This window comes from Panthera tigris, chromosome C1 (assembly GCF_018350195.1).
Source record: "Panthera tigris isolate Pti1 chromosome C1, P.tigris_Pti1_mat1.1, whole genome shotgun sequence".
Taxonomy (NCBI): Eukaryota; Metazoa; Chordata; class Mammalia; order Carnivora; family Felidae; genus Panthera; species Panthera tigris.
The window spans coordinates 150,181,399-150,202,872 of NC_056667.1; the positions used below are offsets into that span (position 1 = coordinate 150,181,399).

Consider the following 21,474-nt stretch of genomic DNA (forward strand, 5'->3'; position numbering starts at 1 on the left):
TATGGCCTATGAATGATTTTTTTTTTTTTTTGTGGCCAGGATGGGATTTGTCCATTTCTCAGATTATCTAGATTAACAATGGAATTTCTCTGTTGGTAAAATTCTTATGGCCTCTCCTAAATAGGTGCATATTCAGAAGAGTCATACAATACGCTCAGATTGTTCTAGCAATGTACTCTCAACTTTCACTTTTTTACTGAAAATCCAACTGGCATCATTACTATTCGGCAAATGGTTCTGTCAAAGGTGCTTTTGGTGGCCATTTGACTTATCTAAGTAAGCTCTCTTTTTTTCTATTTCAATTGATATGGCCTCTGTTACCATTGAGATGTATTGGCACAAAAAATAAAAACAAAAACACGTATTTTCAAAAACCTCAAAAGGTAAAGAAACAATCCACTTACCTGAAATCCAGTTTGGAAAAAATGTCTTATAGGAAAATGTCCCATTTAAAATATCCTTCAAAGTGAGTGTTCTTGTTGTACTTCCTTCAGAGTCATGAACTTTAGGGGAGATGGAAACAGTATTACTAAAAAGATGATTAATAACGCAAATAAATCCTGAGCCTGTCTCTCATCTTTCCTGTCTCCTGTAATAAAAACACTGCCATTGCTAAACTTTTCACCCCTGTTAAGAGTTGTGAGTGTCATCTCCTTGATAGAGAGGCTAATCAAGGCCTAGAGAGACAGTCGGCTTGCCAGAAGGAGTATGATGGGCACTCAGGAAGGCCATGATGGGTTGTAGGAACCCTCTTCAGGCAGCACAGGGTTGTCAGAGGTCTTTTATAAACGATAAGATGACAGATGACCTGGGGCACCTGGGTAGCTCAGACGTTAAGCTTCCTAGTTCACCCCAGGTCATGATCTCGCAGTTTGTGGGTTTGAGCCCCTCCTAGGGCTCTGACAGCTGGAAGCCTGTAGCCTGCTTCAGATTCTGGGTCTCCTTCTTGCTCTCTGCCCCTCCCCCACTCGCGCTCCATCTGTCTCTCTCAAAAATAAACATTAAAAAAATATTAAAAAAAATTTTTTTTAATTCTAGAAGTAGAGGATTTCCATATAAAACCTCACCTAAGGTAGCTGACAAACCACAAGGGTGACAGAGCGTGAGTGGGGGAGGGGCAGAGAGAGAGAAGGAGACACAGAATCCAAAGCAGGCTTCAGGCTCCCAGCTGTCAGCACGGAACCCAATGCGGGGCTTGAACACATGAACTGGGAGATCATGGCCTGAGCTGAAGCCGGATGCTTAAACGACTGTCCCACCCTGGAGCCCCCCCCCCCAAAATATATTTTTAAAAGATGAGGTGACCTTCCAACAACCCTAAACCTTGCAAAGCTGGGATTGCAGACCTAGCTTAAAAACTTCGTCCTTTGTGTGCCTGGGTGGGGCTCGATGGGTTAAGCGTCTGACTCTCGGTTTCAGCTCAGGTCATGATCTCAAGGTTGGTGGCTTCGAGCCCCCGCATGGGGCTCGGTGCTGACCATGCAAAATCTGCTTGGGATTCTCTCTTTCCCTCTCTTTCTGCCCCTCCTCTGCTCATGTGAGAAAAGCCCTCTCTCTCTTTCTCAACATAAATAAACAAACTTTAAAAAAAAACCACACCTTATCTTTTAAGCAGTTCTTTGTACTTCATCATAGATGCTTGGCTTGGATTACTACTGGTTTGTCAAGGACATATTTTAGCATCCCATTTGGTCAGAAGAGATCAGCCAAAATCCTTACCTTCAGACATCTCAAGGGAGAATGTATCAATGAAAGTAGATAATTTCTTATCCTGACTGGAATTTTTATAAAGAGAAAGTGGGACAGGGAAAAAAAAAAAGAACCGAAACCACATGATCTATACAAATGATCTTAAAATTTCCAGAAGTAGAGGATTTCCATGTAAAACCTCACCTAAGGTAGCTGACAGACCACAGGCAAGTTTCACCTACATTTGAATCTTCCAAAACAATTGTGTTTTTCAAACACGACTCTATTCTCAGAACACATTCATTACAGAGCTCCTGAACAGTCAGATACGCCAGATGGATAGTATGGCAACCATCTTCCAGTCCTCCTTCATATCCATATTGCCATTCTTCATCCCTCCCACCCTACCCCTTCTCCAGGCCATCACTTACAGAACCAAAACTTAGAAAAATGTCCTATACCTTGAATAGCATTTGTGAATCTGGTATTTGCCCATGTAAAAATAAAACTGTCGAAGATGAGAGCTATAACTTTATCCTCCTGCTAAACTGTCTCATAGCTTTCCATAACTCTTAGGATAAAGACCAAAAATGTTAGTCTGAACTATAGGCCCTGGATGGTCTGGGATGGCCCTCCAGTCCCTTCTTGCCTCTCTGTCATTTCTTTTTAGATTCCAAACATACTGGGCTTTCTGTTCTTCAAATACTCATTTCTTTCTCTGGGGCTTCTGCACTTCTTTCCACCTTCTCCCCTCCCATATCTTCTAGTCATGCTTGAATGCTTAATATAATGGCTACTTCCTCTGGGAAGCCCCTTCTGACCCTCTGGTTTAGATCTGGTTCCCTTGTTATACATTACCATAGACCATGTTCTTTTGCATGAAAACATTTGTCTTGATTTGTAATCATGTATGTATTTGAGTATTTTATTATTATTTCTCCACCTTCTACCATATTCTCAGTCACAATAAGTTCAGGGACCATGTGTAGTTTTGCTCACCATCACATCCCTTGTATCCAGAATACAATAGGCATTTCATAAATGCTTGTTCAATGGATGAATACCTTAAATGAAGAATGGATGGATGGACAGATGGATGGATGGATGGATGGATGGAAAGATGGATGGATGGATGAGACTTATGTCCTCTTTTTTTACAGAATCATTCTACTACTAATTTCCTGTATAGCTTTGGTAAGTCAATCTCTGGCATCATAGCTTACTCACCTGAAATATTATGAAGGACTGTACTAGAAAATGATAATACTTCCAGTACTTCCACACTAGCTTTTGAAATTTGAGAATCAACATGCTCTATAAACTTGTAATTACATAAATGTACTGCCATGTGACAAGAGTTAATTGACCAACTGGATAATATCATCTTATGTTATTTTAACTGATTCACACTGATGTATGTATGCTCCATATGCTTAATTAGGACACTGAATTCTTTTCTTAATTTACTAAAAATTATTCTGGTGGCTATAAGAACAACAGGTGGCTGGTGAACCCTTTTGCAAGTAGACCCTAAATAATAACACTAAGTTATTCGGTTTTTTAAAATATTCATCTTCTTAAATTCTCCTTGAATTCTAAGCCAGATAGTTATTCATAATAAAAGTTCTTCTATTTAATTAAATGCTCTTGTGTAAGATATATACCACTGATTTTTATAATTCCTATTCAATGAATAAAAGACCATTTTACTACAATAACATTAGAATACTTGCTAAGTATTTTATATAAATTTTACTTAACTCTTCTAAAAGCAAATTACAATCTGTTTCTAATATAGTCAAGGGGAAATTCTAATACTATTTGCAGTGGAAATTACTTTCTTTTTTGGGATGCATTTAATTTTGTCTACACAGTCCTGAACCTATAGATGAAGAAATTTTCAATTCAGTGAATCCCTTTATTGTGAATACCGAAAAAAAAGCCCTAGATAATTGCTTTGTAAAAAACTTCTTTTGATATTAATTCAATAAATAAATATAACATTGGTGGTTTATTTATTTACTTTTTTGTCTAGCATAAGTAATGCTTTGACTTTGGCTGATGACTTACATAATAGATTTTCCTATTTAAATATCCTTGCATATAATTTTTCTTACTTGCAATTATGCTTAATCGAGAAATTCATAGCTACAGTTAATTTTCATTTCTGTAGAAGGTTAAATTAAGTGAGCTAATTGAAATGAAACATTGAGCTCTATGCTTGGAACATGGTAATCAGTGAATAAATGTTAGCTTTTGCTATTAACTTATCTGTATTCTTTAAATATTTTTTCCTTTTTTTAAAATTTGGGAATAGTTGACACACAATGTTACATTAGTTTCAGGTGTACAACATAGTGATTCAACAAGTTTATACAGTCATTATGCTATGTTCTCCACAAGCATAGCTACCATCTGTCCTGTTACATCGCTATTACAATATCACTGACTATGTTCCTTATGCTGTGCCTTTTATTCCCGTGACTTATTCATTCTCTAACTGGAAGCCTGTATCTCCCACTCCCTTTCACCCATTTTGCCCAATCAAATAAATATTCTTGATCAGTGTTTTCCAAACTAATTTGACCACTGGCACCGTTTTTGTTTTGTTTTGTTTTTGAATATCTACTAAAACCACAGATGGGAAATGCAGTTTCAGATTAGACCACTAGTATATAATTAATGTTCACTTTTATTTTGATATAATAAAATTCATCAGTTGTGTTTGGAACATTTTGGTCATCTTACAGCTTTACAACTGAAATATCACAATTGTGATCGTAAATGCAGTTAGTACTAATATCACATACATGGATAAATAAAGTTTATAAAAAACAAGAATTTCAAGTTATTTTTAAAATACCTACCCATTTTCCTTTTCATAGCCTTAACAATCATACTGATCCTTGTCAGATTTTTCAAAAAGATTTTAAGGATTAGTTATTTACTCTTTTAGAACCTCTAATTTAGATTATTCAGGAAAGTTCCATGAAAGTGTATTTCATACTACTCCCTAGTTAGTCATTTTTTTAAATGGGTGCATAGTAGCTATAAATGCCAACGATCTATATAGAGAACTTAGCATATGTCCTATTATGATTCAAAATATCTTAAAAGCAATTGTAAACATGTATTAATTAGATTGCTAATTAGTATAGTGATAATAAGCCCCACCAGCACCCAAGAAGTGATGAGTGGATGCACAAAAAACATATCCAGAGGAGCCAGTTATGTTGGTGTGGAAATAAGGTTCATGGCACAGATTTAGGGCAGGCCACTGCTCTTAACCTTACGTGTGGTGTAGCCAGAGCTCAGAAGGTGTGATTATGCCAGAGTCAGGCTGGGCTCAGAGGAGTACCAAATCAAATGGAAGAATTTAAATTAGGCATTCTTTTCTTTCTGCTGAAAATGGCCACATGTTCATAAATGCAGTGGAGTAATATATCTGTTCTGAGAAGTTGCATTAGGTCACGTAATATGAGTTATGAAACATGAAGTTTACTCAGAATTTCCAATCCAAGCTTTGGTTCTTTGTACATCTAGAAAGACCATAAACATAGTTATGTTTTACTACACTACCAGTGTTAACCCCTGTATCAGCTACCAGCAAAAATGATCTTCCACTGGGTTCTATGAAACTGTCATTAGCTAATTGCTATCTCAGTACTTACCTAAATTTATTGTACACATACCCTTTTCATCTCTATATTTATGTGAATTGGATAAGGTGTGGGTGTTTACCCATGAGAGTAGGGTCTGTATTTGATTTTTCTCATGCATATATGCCCAGTAGCCAGGACTACTTGGCATAGAGTGGGAACACGATAAATAATTGTTGAATTAAAAAATAAATCAACTAAACAGATTTTATGTTAACTTATTTCTGTCAATTCTCCCTCAAAGATTTGCATATCCATGGGGCGCCTGGGTGGCTTGGTCGGTTGAGCGTCAGACTTCGGCTCGGGTCACGATCTCGCGGTCCGTGAGTTCGAGCCCCGCGTCGGGCTCTGTGCTGACAGCTCAGAGCCTGGAGCCTGTTTCAGATTCTGTGTCTCCCTCTCACTCTGCCCCTCCCCTGTTCATGCTCTGTCTCTCTCTGTCTCAAAAATAAATAAACGTTAAAAAAAAAAAGATTTGCATATCCTTACTCTTTACTCTCCTGTCCATGTTGTGAATTTCATGTATACACTCTTCTACCTGGACATATCTTCATTTACAGAATGCATAAAAGTTTAGTCCTTGGAGTCCCTGGAAGTGCTTTTTGAAAAACAGATTCCTAGTCCTTGTCTCGAACCTACTGATTTAGAATCTCTAGGCCCTGGGGCCCTGGTAGCTTTTATTTTTACCAAGCACCCCAAGTTGGTGCTTCTTCAAGGAATCCAAATTTAGTGATTTCGTTGAATCTACTTGATTCAATGTACTCCTGGGCCTATCAGTGGACTTGCTCTTTGCCTATAAATTCCTGGTCTGCATCCCAATCCATACCTCATAGATAAAGACACTCTACAACTAAGTGTTGATCGTGGATTTCAAAAGGTTGATGGTCTCTCTTAATGTTTATGCCCCTGTGCAATCCTCCTGCTCATTATCTGTTGAGGCTGTGTCTAAATGGACTCCTCTTTAGGTACATTCCCTCTGCTGATCCTTGAAGAATGGACAAAAGGCAAGGGATGTGTGTGTGTGCTGATTCTGCCCCAGATTAGATTAAAGGAAGATTGCAGGGAAAGCATGGGAGTCATTGTTCTCTAGTGGTTTGAGTGTGTGTGTGTGTGCACACACGCGCGCGCGTGTGTGTGTAAATCGGTATAAAGTGCAACTCTGTGGCATCAATCACACTAAACTAAACTTTATAAGCTAAAGTTCTAGTCACTTGAAAAAAAATTCCACTATAGTTACTGTATGAATAAATAGATTTTCATGCACTTTTCCAAATAACATTTTAATTTTGAAATATAACCTTTTGATTATTTTGGAAGTTTAGTTTTGGCATCCATAATTCTTAAACTTTAAATAGTTGAACAGAAGCACAAATGAATTCTGAAAGCATATCTCTCTTCTATACATAGCTGACACTCACTTGATTAACACCTAATTCCTGATAGTGCCCTTAAATTCAATTTGGCCCGTCTTTAGCACAAGTTACTCATACACCGCTTAAACACTCTAATTAACCATACTTTAATTATCTTCATTTTCAACCTATTAAAGCAAAGCTGAAAATTACTTCAATTACAAATCCAAGAAATTACAATTCATAGAAATGATTCACAAGTAATGATTCACTATTTTCTTAATTCTTTCTTAAAACTTTGTGTATTCTTTATCAGGATTCTGTTTCTATTTCTGCTCTTTAATTTTCCAGTCCTGAAAAACTGAGAGTTAGTGTTGGAGCAGAGACATCTGATGTTAGCTGTAATATTCATCATAAACTAAATGAGAAAATACGGTTTATTAAATGGGAACACAAATGGCTAGTAGGTCATTTTGCTGTCACTTTTGAACTTGATTTGGAAGCAATGCTTATGAGCCACCTCAGGGAAAGTGACCCGAGACCCCACACACACCACACCTGTGCTTCTGTGGGGTCTGCAGAGATGCTGTCTGTGAGGCAGCGTCACCTCCGATCATCACACCAGGTCATGCATGTTTCTGGAGTGAACACCGCAAGGGTTAAGGTAGGAAGTATTAGGGTGCGAAGTATACTATTCACAAACTAACATTATATTTGAGCAAAGGCTTACAACTCTGAAAAAAAAATAGGTCTGAGGCAGCCTTAGACGGGTAATAATTTACTAGGTTCTTATAAGTACTAAGTACTACTACACGCATTGGTCCTATTAAATATTCACAGCAACTCTCGGATGTAAGTACTATTATCAACACTATGTTACAGATTATGAAATGGAAATTAGAGAGATAAAGTAACTTGCCTAATACAGAGCAGAGATGGAGTTTAAATCCAGCTCTATCTGATCTTAGAGCCTCGCATTTTATTACTATACTGTGATTTAAAGTGAAAGCACACGTTAAAACAACCACAGAACAAAACAAACACAAAAATAAGGTCAAGAAGCAAGCCACACACAAGAGCGTAGAATAATTACACCTCAAAACGTAGGTGAAGAGAAAATGAAGCAATTTGAGCTTCGTCAAAGCAGAGGTCGCAAGAAACCTTTTAGCGTCTCACTGAAGAATGTAGTAGTTCGCAGTTCTGAAAGCAATTTTCCACAATTTTCTCTACAAATAACACTAAACAACGTAGGTCAAAGGAATTGTCAGTTTTTCAAGTCCGTTTGTGTATTATGTCATTATTGTGCCATGTTATTATAATTAGGGCATTTTTTTCCATGATCTCTAAAGCTTTGAAGATCAGAGGACATGGTCAACATAATGCATGAGAACAGGAACAGTAAATGCCATTTGGGTGACCTTGAAGGTAAAAGCATACCTTGTCTATTTTTGAAGGCTCACTCAGTCTACGTTGCCAGCTCATCTGCCTCTAATACCTGGTTTAGATTTTGGAGTGGCTCCTATTGGTATTCCTTGGGGTCTGAGGAGAGCCACTTTCCTCAGCCATTTCATTTTAGGATTTCTATTACACATGGTTGGCCTGACTCACCTCCACCACCATTGCCACACTTGACCCCCCCTTGGATTTGTTCTTTAGATTCCAGACCTGTATATTAAACCTTATCCTTGGGGTGCCTGGGTAGCTCAGTCAGTTAAGCATCTGTCTCTTGGTTTTGGCTCAGGTCATGATCTCACGGTTTGTGGGTTCGAGCCCCATGTGGGGCTCTGTGTTGACAGTGAAGAGCCTGCTTGGGATTTTCTCTCTTTCCCTCTGTCTCGGCCCTTCCCCTGTTCATGTGTGTACATGCACACACACACTCTCTCTCTCTGTCTCAAAATAAATAAATACACTTTAAAAAAAAAAGCCCTCCTTCTTAACATCTCCACTCACACATCTCTCAGGCATTTCAAAATCAGTATGTTACAAGCTAAGAATAAAAGAATTCCACGCTGCCCCTCCAGACTCCTCCAAGTAATGGCACTACCATCCATGTAATTCCTCAATTCAAATACCTGGGAGTTATCCTTGACTTCTCTCCTCCCCCTCTTCCTTTTTCCAGCACCTAAACCTGACAACCCTGTCTCCAAAATCTCTCTCTACTGTGTCTGCTTTTCTCCATTTCTACACCAATGGCTTCAAGACCAAGCCATTTCTCACTAGGTAGACTATAATGGACACTTAATTGCTCTACCTGCAACTTCATTCCTGGTATTTCATTCAGATTTTGATTTACGTTTTTCTAATGACTAATGATGTTGAGCATCTCTTCATGTATTTATTGGTCATTTGCATACATTTTTTTTTTTGGATGGGGGATATGTCTATCTTTTGTCTATGTTTAAATTGGTTTACTTGCCTTTTTATTATTGACTTTTAAGAGTTCTTTATTCATTCTGGATTCAAATCAGATATATGATTTGCAAATATTTTTCCCCATCTTGTGGGTAGTCTTTTCACTTTCTTGATGGTATCCTTTGTAAGCCCAAAGCATTAAATTTCAACGAAGTTCAATTTATGTACTTAGCCTTTTGTTGCTTGTATCTATGAAACCATTGACTAATCCAAGAACATGAAGATTTATTCCTATGTTTTGTTTTAAGACTTACATAGTTTTAGCTCTTACATTTAAGTCTCTTACATTTAAGTGTCTGATCTATTGTGAGTTAAGTTTTACATATAGTGAGAGGTAAGAAGTCCAATATCTGTTTTTAATGTGGACATCCTGTTCTCCCAACACCATTTGTTGAAGCATTTCCCCATTTAATTGTTATGGCATCCTTGCAAAAAAAATCAATGAATCATATATATAAGGCCTTAATTTTGGGCTTGAAATTGTATTCCATTGATCTATATGTGCGTCCTTATGCAGGCAGCACACTGTTATGACTATGTAAGTTTTGTACTAAGTTTTGAAATAAGGAAGTGTGATTCCTCCAACTTTGTTCTTTTTCAAGATAACTATTCTGGGTCCTTTGCATTTCCATATGAATTTTAGTTTTCAGCTTGTCAATTTCTGCAAGTTATCTGGGATTTGGATAAGAATTACTTTTAATCTGTAGATAAATTTAGTGAGTATTGCCATCTTAAAAATATTTAGTTTTCTGATCTATATAAAGTTTATGTAGGATGTCTTTCCATTTATTTAGATCTTTTTGTACTGTTTATGGCTAATGTATGTTTATTGCTAATGTACAATTGTTTTTTCACACTGATCTTGTGTCTTGCAACTTTTCTGAAGTTGTTATTATTTTCTAAAGTTGCAACTTTTCTAAGTTGTTTGAATAATTTTCTTTTGGTGAATTCCTTGAGATTTTCTATAAACCATATTATATCATCTGCAAATAGAGATAATTTTATTTCTTCCTTTCCAGTCTGGATCCTTTTTATTTCTTTTCCTTACCTAATTGCCCTGGTTACAACCATCAAAAAATATGGAACAGAAGTGGTGAGAGAAGACATGCTGTGTTGTTCTTGATCTTAGGGGGGAAGCACTGAATCTTATAGCACTGTGATGTTAGCTGTGAATGTTTTGTAGATGACCTTGATCAGATAGAGGAAATTCCTCCTATCTTTAGTCTGCTCAGTGCTTTTACAATGAAAGAGTGTTAGATTTCCTTAAATCTGTCCTGTGTCCATTGAGATAATCACGTGGTTTTTGTCTTTTTTTTTTCCATTAATACAGTTTATTATAGTAATTGATTTTTGGATGTTAAACCAACATTCTTGGGATAAATTCCTCTTGGTAATGCTATATAATCCTTTAAACATAACTGAATTTGGTTTCCTAGTATTTTGTTGAGGATTTTTTTTCATCTATATTCCTGAGAGATATTAGTCTGTAACTTTTTTTCTTGTGACATCTTTGTATGGGTTTTGGTGTCATGCTAATACCGGCCTGTGGAATGAATTGAGAGGCATTTTTTTCTATTTTTGGAAAAGTTTGTGAAAGATTGGTAATAATTCTTCTTTAAATGTTTGGTAGCATTTGCCAGTGAAGCCATCTGGGCCTGGGGTTTTCTTTGTTGGAAGTTTTAAAATCACTAAATCAATCTCTTTAGTTCTTATAGTTCTATTCAGATTTCCACTTAATCTTGAGTAAATTTGGGGAGTTTGTATCTTTCTAGAAATTTTTCCATTTTATATATGTTACCTGATTTTTTGGCATACAGTCTTTTCATCCTGTTACTTTAAAGATTCTATCACATCAAGGGTGCCTGTGTGGCTCAGTCGGTTGAGTGTCCGACTTCAGCTCAGGTCATGATCTCCCAGTCTGGGTTCAGGGCCGCGTCGGGCTCTGTGCTGACAGCTCAGAGCCTGGAGTTGCTTCGGACTCTGTGTGTCCCTCTCTCTCTGCCTCTCCCCTGCTTGTGCTCTCTCTCTCTCTCTCAAAATAAATAAATAAACAAATAAATAAATAGACGTTAATTTTTTTTAATTTTACATATTATATTACATCAGTTTTTCTACCAAGTATAAAATCATAACCTATATGAAAAAATTTAATTTAGATACTAAGCAGTCATATTCTTTTTATGATTAATAGGAATAAAGGTTAATAACAGTTGTCAGTTATTCTGTTTTTACTACATAATTTTTGTTAATTCACAAAGATACTGAAATGAAAAATAAGTTCTTTGCTTTGCATATAAATGAGGAATAAATTTACTTATTTACTTATTTATTTATTTAACATTTATTTATTTTTGAGACAGAGAGAGAGCGTGAACGGGGGAGGGTCAGAGAGAGGGAGACACAGAATCTGAAACAGGCTCCAGGCTCTGAGCTGTCAGCACAGAGCCCGACGCGGGGCTCGAACTCATGGACCGCGAGATCACCTGAGCCCAAGTTGGCCGCTTAACTGACTGAGCCACCCAGGCGCCCCGTGGGAATAAATTTTAAACAAAAGATTGGCTCGTGTTTGATTATCCTATGGAAAATCATTTCAATTTGTGCCTACTGTGCTAATTATTACAATATATTTTAAGACTCAGTTTGACTGTCTCTGGTTCTTAAAAACTTTTATCCCCAAATACACAAACCTGATTTGAGCTTTAGAGGTTTTTTTTCCAAGTATATCTGTGACTAGAAGTTCTTGTGTAAGTTGTAACACAATTCCCTTTGGAAATCAGAGACAGGTAAACTCCTCTGCATGATGGGACTCATCCAAACACGGATTATTTTCTATATTATTTAAAATTTGGCAAAACTCATTGAAAGTTTGCCAAGATTCATCTTCTGTGATTTAAAAATCCAAGTGCAAATTACAGAAATATAATCTGCAAAGTTGATTTGTTTATGCTCAACTCAAAAGCTCTTTCATGTCCATGAACTTTCTGAACCTTTTCCTCAATCCTTCAGACTTGCCCATATTTCCTCCAAAAGAACAGTGAAAAAATAAGCTTAAAACTCTTAGATGTTTGAGGGAGTCTGTTTCACAGTTCTGAATGTTGATACTGGGAAAATTTCAAGCCCTAAAAACATATTCACATCTCCTTTGAAGATGATTTCGTCTCACATGTATCTGATTTTACAAACAGTGATGACGGAGGTTATAGTAGTAGTAATAGTAATATTACCAACTGTGGATTTTTGCCTAAAATGCAGACATCCTAAATTATATTTCTTGAAAAATACTGATTTCGGTTCTTTCCAAATTGTCTATGGCTTCAGATATCTTCTGAAGTGAATTATATAAGGCATTACCTAGCTAAGGAAGCAATCACTATAGATTTTATATAGGTGTGTGTATAACTGTAAACATAGGTGTATATACATATTTTCCTGTGCTAACTGGTTTACACAATTTGACCTCACAGCTATCATTCTCTTTTTGATTCCTTGAACTTCTTGAACACTTTCCTGCTTCAGGGACTTTGTGCCTGCATCTCCCTCTGCCTTGAGGATTTATCCCTGGCTGGAGGATTGTAACCCCCCTGTCCTTAAGGTCGCAGCTCAATTGTCATCTCAGAGGAGGCTCATTGATGACCTTCTTTACAGACCGGATTGTGTCCCCCAAAATTCAAAGACTGAAGCTCTAACCTTTGATGTGATTGTATTTGGAGACAGTGCCCTTAAAGAGGTACATAATTAAGGTTGCATAAAATCATAATGGTGGAGCCCTAATCCAATATAACTGGTGTCCTTATAAGAAGAGGAAGAGGCACCAGGAGTGTGTGTGCATAGAGAAAAGGCCATGTGAGGACACAGCCATCTACAAGCGAAGAAGGGAAGCTTCCAAAAAAACCAAACCTGTCTGCACCTTGATCCTGCACTTCCAGCTGCCAGAACTGTGACAAAATAAAGTTTTGTTTTTTAAGCCACCCAGCCTGTGGTATTTTGTTATGGCAGTCCTAGATGTCAACACAACCCTCACTCTACTTGTTCTAGGTAACATTTTTAAGAAATTGAACTATCTTGGATATTTATTTGCTTATCATCAGACTGCTCTTTCTTAAGGATGGAGATCTTGTCATCCATGCCCTAGACTAGTGGCAGTTATTTGGAAGGTGTTTAACAAATAATCGTTGGACAAATAATTGACATGTCAGGGAGCCACAGTGGACTGGATGTTGTGGATATTGGATAATTTTAGGCTGCTAATCTCAGGTTTTTCATATTTAGTAGACTGTTATTTTTAAAAAATTTTTAGGTTTATTTATTTATTTTGTGAGAGAAACAGAGGACGAGCAGGGGAGGGGCAGAGAGAGAAGGAGAGAGAGAATCCCAAGAAGGCTCTGTATTGTTAGCTCAAAGCCCAATGTGGGGCTTGAACTCAAACCGTGAAATCATGACCTGAGTTGAAACCAAGAGTCAGACACTTAGCTGACTGAGCCACCCAGGCACCCCGTAGATTACTAGTTTTAATCCTAGGAGGAATCATATGCTTCAGTCAGTCCAAGGGTTAAAAATCCAACTGTTTTCAGAAGTCGGGCAGATATTGTAAATGAATATGGTGTCCTGTGCACAATAAAATGGGAAGTTGTATGGTCTGTGGCAGACTGGAGAATGCATTGCTCATCTAAAGAGAGCACCTACTTTTCAACTAACGGTTACCATGGGCCCAATGTTGCCAGATCTAATATTTAAAGTGGAGTAAAAAATCTAAGATTTTTATGTGAAATCTTCTGATTCTTAAAAATTGGCAACTAATACAAATTTGTATAAAACACTGCCAACCCCAAAACAACAAAAAGGGGCAAAATGTTTAAAGGTAGACAGAGGATTTCAGGGACATCTGAGGCTGAACTTCCAATGGTTCTCCTTCCGCTGAGAGATCCTGGAGGCACTGCCCAGGAGAACTTTCAACTTCTCCACACTGCATTCTCCCTCTCTTTTTCTTTTCTTCAGTTTTATTCTGCACCTCCCTTTCCAATTTCCTTTATCTTCTTCCTTTTTTCTTCTTGCTTTTGCGCCAATGCTGCTAGTGTCCTATATGAGTGCGTTGTGCACAAAAGTTTCTGAAAAATACTTTTCATTCAAGGAGGTGAGGGATAAGAACAGGGATGGTACCCAGGGGTAAAGACTCCCTACTCTCAGAACGGAGAACACTGTTGAAATTGGAATACATCAACGGCCTACTTGCCATGTATGTTAGGATGAAGAACACAATAAAATTCTGGCTGTCACTATTTCAGTAGCTATTCTATATTAAAATCATAAACAAAAAATAATAGCTAATACTTGTGGAGCATCTGCTCATTATCATGTGGGGAACTCTACACGCAGTAGAAGTTTAGGGGAGGGGCATCGCATGCCCACCTTTCCTTTCACATACAATTTATACAAATCAGGTCCAGGAATTCTGAGAGTGTAAATTATGAGGCAAGGAAGGCCATATAGAATTTACTTTTGAAATTCTAGGGGCGCCTGGGTGGCTCAGTCGGTTAAGCGGCCGACTTCGGCTCGGGTCATGATCTTGTGGTCTGTGAGTTTGAGCCCTGCGTCAGGCTCTGTGCTGACAGCTCAGAGCCTGGAACCTGTTTCAGATTCTGTGTCTCCCTCTCTCTGACCCTCCCCTGTTCATGCTCTGTCTCTCCCTGTCTCAAAAATAAATAAAACATTAAAAAAAAAAGAAATTCTGGAACTTCTATCACTTTCCAATTCTAGTTTTTTTTGTGGGTTTGTGTTTATCTCTTGAAATCTCTTGTAACAAGATCTGTGCATTTGTCTTTGGGGTTGGCGAAAACAGGGGGAAGGTTAGTTTCATTCTTGGCCTCATTGCATCTTCACAAGAGAAGTGGAGCGATGCTTGGGAAGAAGAGAGAAAAAGAATAGAGTCAGGAGACTAGAAAGGGCATCGCTGAAAGGAGAGTCAGCTGAGGCCAAGGGGGATAGCCTTGGGCTAAGGGATAGAAAATCCTATGAATTTCCCATTTGGTGAAAATAAAAATGGGAAATTTTGGAAGTATCCAAAAATGTTGTCCCTTGTTTTTATTATTATGTGAGTGATGTAAATGGATCTTTTCATTTCACTACTACATTTTCTATTTTTCCTAAAATCCTGCCTAATTCCTCCACAGCTCTTTTAGAACTGAGGCTGGTGTTCCTGGGACCTTCTCCCTGTGTGGAAAAGCCCATCTCTCTCCTTCTGTCACTGAGACCTGGTGGGGATTGGCAGAAATCTCCTCTGGTGGTGATGACTATGCATCCACAGTGGGTTTTTACCTTGCATTTAAGAAGGAAATCTAGACCACTGCATCTTTGTTTCCCCAGTAACTGGCACAATGATGGGCAGGTCATTGGTGGGACTCAATTCGGTAATTAATAAATAAGCAAACCAATGTTTCTTAAGTGGGTGTTTAAGTTTCTCAAAGGAAAACTGTTCTTATACTGGCACAGAAACCCTGGGCTAAGAATACGAGGGCACTTGAGGCCAATGTGAGGTAATGGTATTTCTGAGGAAGTGTGAGAAGGCTAACTGGAAGCTTACTTGGCATTGAATTCTCTGTTCCTCCTTCCCTTCTCCTCCTGCCTTATTACCTTAGATGCTATTCTGACCAGGCACCGGACAGATGTGAGAGCGAAGTTCTGGATCTGGGATGATTAAGGAGTGAGGTGAGAAGACAGGAGGGAGGTCAGAAGGATGTGCTTAGCATCAGGGCTGCCTATACACTGACTTGAGGGAAGGAAAACTTCAAACCTGTTCCTGCTCAGAAAAGTAAGGCAACGAATAGTCCCATGTGCAAGTTATTGAAGTGGCAATTCTGAGAAGTGCTTCAGCCAACTTAGAATAGAAAAAGAATGGTATCATGGATACAAAAGATACAGTTCTCAGCTTTTTTTGTGTGTGATTTTTCTGTTGTTCAATGAGTAATAAAATTTTATCTAAAGTTTAATTTGATTATTTCACTCTTTCAAGAAATTACTTTGCTCGGAGACTAATCTTGTTGGTTGAAATGGACAACTATGTTACAAATGATAGGACTTCAAATATATATGTAGATTATAACATATTTATGTGTGTAATATACATATCTAACCTTGGGAAGAAAGTAAGGATTGAGATCGTATACAACTACACAAATGTCTATGTGTTGTATGCTTTTTATAAATGTATAACCATAGTATGTTTGTTATTAAAAATTATGGGTTAAACTGCAAAGTGCAATGCAATCCAATCTTGCTTGTGGACATGGCGGCAAGCTCAGAAGAATATCTACACACTTTTTGTTCTCAGAACATTAATTTTGGGGGGAGCAAAGTGTTGATTTCAAGTACTGGTGAGTTTCTCTCAAAATAAGGAGTTAATTTTGAACGGATTAGCATTCAACAGGTCACTTAGACCTAATCCACCATCTGACAATTAATAGTATGAGGGAAATATGGCCCAAAACCTTTGAGGTGAGACACTCGTCTGAAAACAATTTTAATTTGAAAAAACATATGAAAAATATGGATGGGCACACACATCTCAGCAGCCTAAGAATAATCAGTGCCAGAAGATAGCAGGAATAAGGACTAAAGATTACCACTGAAGATCTAAGAACACTGCTTTCATCTTATTGACTAACTTCTTCATTTTATAGTTCTGTGAAAATCCCAGTAACATTTTGAATTTTTCAAAATATTTTTCTATTTTGTTTTTTTAAAGCAACAGATCATTTTTTTAGCTAAAGGCTTACCACTGGTCTGCATTTATCGTCAGTTAACCTGTAACCAAAAATGTTTCCCATCTTAGCTATCATAAGCTTTTAATATTTATTAGTACAAACTTTTCTCCTTTCCCGAGATCCCAACACTCAAGACCTGTTATTGTTGTGATATTTTTCCTATTTTAGAATTTGAGCTTCTCTTCATCAACTGTTTCATAAAAACTTATTCCCCTAATATCACTGGATTATTTGTAGACAGTCTTAATTTAAATTCAGACTAGTCCCAATATCAGTTCACACTATCTTCCAACTTACAGCAAATTGAGATCAATGTTAATCTTTTAAAAGGATCAATTTATCACTAGACATAATGCTCACTTGATGATAGTCTTCTAATCTGATTTTTCATTGCTACTGCATCCAGAGCAACAATTTCACCTTTTCTACACAGCTATTCCTGCGATATCTATTTTCCACTGCCTTCTTAAATTTTTAGAACGATTCGTAATACAAAACCCCATAGGCTCTGTTTTGACTTTTCCATTCTTACTTTATTTTCCATAAGCGAATCCGATAATGAAAAGCAATGTTAGTTAAAAATATTTTCTCTAAAGGCCTGTCCAAACTTGTAACTTAGCATATATTGTTGGCGGGTGTGTGGGGGGAGTGATACGGAATAGTGCTTAGGCTTTTCTATTGCTGAAGTAATACTGGAAATCCCTTCCTACTTGTGCCTTAAATTCCTCAGTATTTCTGGTTGCTCAACAACATCTCTGTGAGCCTCTATGTCTTCTTAGAAATAACAGACTTACTTTGGGAAATAGACACTTAGGAAATGTTTGATCACTTGCGACCATGCATTAGTGCACTTTCCAAGCTATCCTAAGCAGAGAGAGAGCAAAACAGAGAAAATTCTTACCTCTTGAAGGACGTAAGACAATGCACATCACCAGCAAAGCAAGAACAGCAGAGGTGGCAATTCCAAATACAATTTTTAACCATATCTACATAAAATAAAGAAAATTGACAGATGCACAGTTTCTGCTAGGAAGTAGAAATGGCAAGATTTTGTTTACACCTTAATCCTATTTCTCCCTCCCCACAAAGCTTTTGATTGTTTTCCACTGATCTGGCTATAATTGCTGGAATTCTTCCAGCTCGGCCAGAACAAATGTTTCTGCAATATATTCAGAACAATCTCTCCCTCCCAACCCACTCCAGGAAGTGCATACTTATGTATAAATCTTTACCTTCTAAACAACAGAAAACTCTGATCAAACTCAACCCAGCTAGTCCTCATTCTTTAGCAATACCTGAGGCTGCATATACTAACCTTCATTTTTCCAGATGTTTTTGAAAGTTAGCTGACTTCACAGCGTGGGTCACTGGATCTGTGAAAACCGTTGAAAAGCAGCAAGTCTGTCTTCAGAGTTGGAAGCTGAAGCTAGGACAAGGTTTTTTTTTTTTTTTCTTTCCACGGACTTTTGAATACCGTGCCAAATTTCAAAAGATTTCTGTAAAATTAGAAACAGATTTTGGGGGCGTTCTTGGCCTTAAAATGAACTGTGAGTGGCTCAAGGGAGGTTTTATAGCCTTCTCATCCTTGTAAATTCTACACCAACATCTGCTTACGTTGACATACAGAGGTTTTAGTTTTATTTTTTTTTTTAACAAGTTTGGGTTTATGTTTCATTTTCTTCTAGAAATCGCTCATGGATCACTTTGGCAAGTATAAACTTTTAATTTGCAACCGAAATAATTTAAAATAGTATAACTTCCAGGTACATACAATATATATATGCCTATTTTTTTTTTGCAGAGAAAGAAAATTAAAGCCATAGAAGATTTTATGAGACATACACCATATAACTGCACATTTTTCTTCCCCTGGGAGATTATGAGGTACTTGCGGACAGAAATGTTTTTCTTTCAGCACAATTTCTTTGTCCATATAGCACCATATGCACTTTCAGTAAATACAGAAGTTTAAAAATTCAACTGTCTAAACCCACGACTGCTTTACTTTAAAGAAATAAAATGCCATCTGGTGAAATTTAGTATGGGTTAGGTGTGTATGCACAGGCCAGAAAGATGGAAAGATCAGTAAGAATAATTTACCAGCAGACCTTTGGAAGAATGGAAATGGCTTTGCAAAAGTGATATTTCTGCTCCCATCTCAGAATATATTCTGAGAGAGAAGACCATTTAGTAATTATAAAGCCTCTAAAACAAATAAAAAAGCATTTGAAAATAGAAGTAAGTCTTAAGTACAATTTCCTTTTGGCTAAATCCATATAATTCCAAAGCAACTGGTCAATTCAACAGACCAGAAAGATGGTTGACTGAATTTTTAAAAAATGCATGCATACAACAGTTTCTTGGAGTTTTCTGGCTGGCTCAGTGCAGTTCACTTGGATAGATTCTGTGGTTCCACGTAAACACAGTTGTTAACCTACTGTGTCTTTTTTTTTTTCCACCAACGATTTGCTTTTCTGGAAGTTTATAATGTTCTCAACCTGACTCAAACAACCTTCATGGTGACATTTCATGGGTTGTTCGTGAAAGATAATGAGGAAACTATACTGAAATCTGTTGCTGTTTGCTTTAGTCAGCTGGCCTGACTACCATGGGAGGCTCTCTCCAGCAAACAGCAGGACAGTGGCTTGTGAACTTCCTTTCAGACATTCTCCAGACATCCCTCCCTGGATTCCAGTCTTATGAAAATTCTGTTGAGGAAAATGAGTCATTCAGCACTTACTGGCAGAGAGATGTAGCCACCCGGATTCTAGATGAGTCGCCCTCTTTTGCAGTTGATGGGGCGAATCCTTTACAAACTGAAGCAATGATTAAGAGTAATATCCTGGTTATGCTCTATAGTTGCAGTCATATCCTTTGATTGTGAGATCCTCAAACCTGAGATAAAAGCCACCAGCTAGGTTCCAAATGAACAGCTCCCGTGTGGGTCCTCTCTGATTGCCTCCTTTGGAAAATTCACACAACATGTTCTCATAAGTTCTGTTACAGCCTGCCAAAGCCCCAGAGTCCACAAGTACTTTTTAGTGTGTTATTTCCAAGACTTTACATTCTGAAGACTGACTGTAATAAATGATTAGGGTGTAATTAAAATGGAAACTATTCGCTTTAGCAATTAAATATACACTGACACTTATCTAGTCTGAGTACCACTTAGGATTGCAGCCAAGTGTGGGTGTCCACAAGAGACCCAACTGGTAGGTTCTATGGAGAAATTGGGGTGCTTTAAGAGGAACAAATTTAAGTTGAAACTGTTAGTGAGTGGGTATTATGAGGCTGAAATATGTTTATTTAGTTTTGTTTATTTTTTCCTTGGAAAGTTGGTGATTCAAACTGCAACTTCTGGAAAATTCTTACTGGTTTAAACCTGTTTTTAGAAAAATAAGACCAACTACAGAAGTAAAGATGTCAAGAGTTTTTCCCATGCGATTCCATGGGTTAGGGACATGTTGCTTTAATAGAACTATACATGTCCATCCCTTTGAGATACTGTAAGTGTTCTAGCTTTCATCCAAACAAAATTTGGATCCTTTTAATATTATAACATCTTTACTGGCTTTTTCTTCTTTCAGAGTGAATATTAAAATATTTATGCTAACAGTTTTTTAAATATTAGGGAAAATGACCACCATTCTTATTTTATACAGTGAGTTAATATCCAGTCAGCATGTATGTCAGGAAAACAGGTCTGTCCTCAGGGAGCTTACTTTCTAGTATAAGCAGGACTGGCAAGTTCTTACATATTCATTTCTTTTGCCTTTTGGGAGCTCTTGCCAAGAATGAGCCTGAGGCTGGGTTTGTGCTTAGTAAGCAAGAGACCCCTGATGGGCTGTTGACTTCCACATAAACGCAGGAGGAGTCAGAAAGTCCACACACCATGTTTGATATCCTTAATGTAAGTCTAGTTTTTGTCAGGACTGGACGTTTTTCAGAAAGTGACTCTGGATCTACTCAAATGCAACAAAAATGGAAAGTATGACTTTGGCTTATATAAAACTAAGAGCAAAAATTAGGATAATAGAGGCTCAACTGAGCTTTTCCCCAAAGATGGGCTTTCTGAGGCTTAATTTGGAATATGACTACCTTCTGATAGGCCCACTGGGAAAGTTGACTATAATGTAAACCTTTAGCTTACTAAGACAGATTTATAGACCTGTTCAGCAGTAGCCACAGTGCATCTGCCAAAAATGATTTTGATGTAGATGTTTTCCTAGAAAACACAGCCAGTGATACACCTGTAGAGAGTGAATGGCAGTAAGACCATGCTGAAGGCGTGAATAGGGATGTTCTCTCTCGTTATTTGGGGGTAGGAAGATAAAAAGAGATACATTTATTAACCAAAATCTAAGACAGATTATTTAATGGCAAATTATAAGTAAGGGGTATGAGGACAGGAGTGGAGTCCACATAAGCCTTGATTTTTATAAAATAAGAATTTTCTCTTAAGAAGGCCACACCTGCCCATCTGATACCTTAGATTCAATAAATATTTCTAGTTCAGTGGTATATACAAAGAGCTTTAGTACGTTATTTTATTTAACTCATAATCAAAACTCATTTTACTGACTAGAAAATGGAGCCCAGACAAAT

At 37.4% G+C, this 21,474-nt stretch overlaps 1 protein-coding gene across 1 annotated transcript in view; it reads right to left on the reverse strand.

Moving 5' to 3' along the window:
• Positions 1-17,861, reverse strand: part of LOC102971180 (fibroblast activation protein alpha) — a 73,959-nt gene extending 56,098 nt beyond the window's left edge. The window contains 2 exon segments of the mRNA XM_007078449.3: positions 405-503; positions 17,771-17,861. Of these exon segments, the coding sequence (XP_007078511.3) occupies positions 405-503; positions 17,771-17,861 (190 nt within the window).
• Between the last annotated feature and the right edge of the window lie 3,613 nt (positions 17,862-21,474).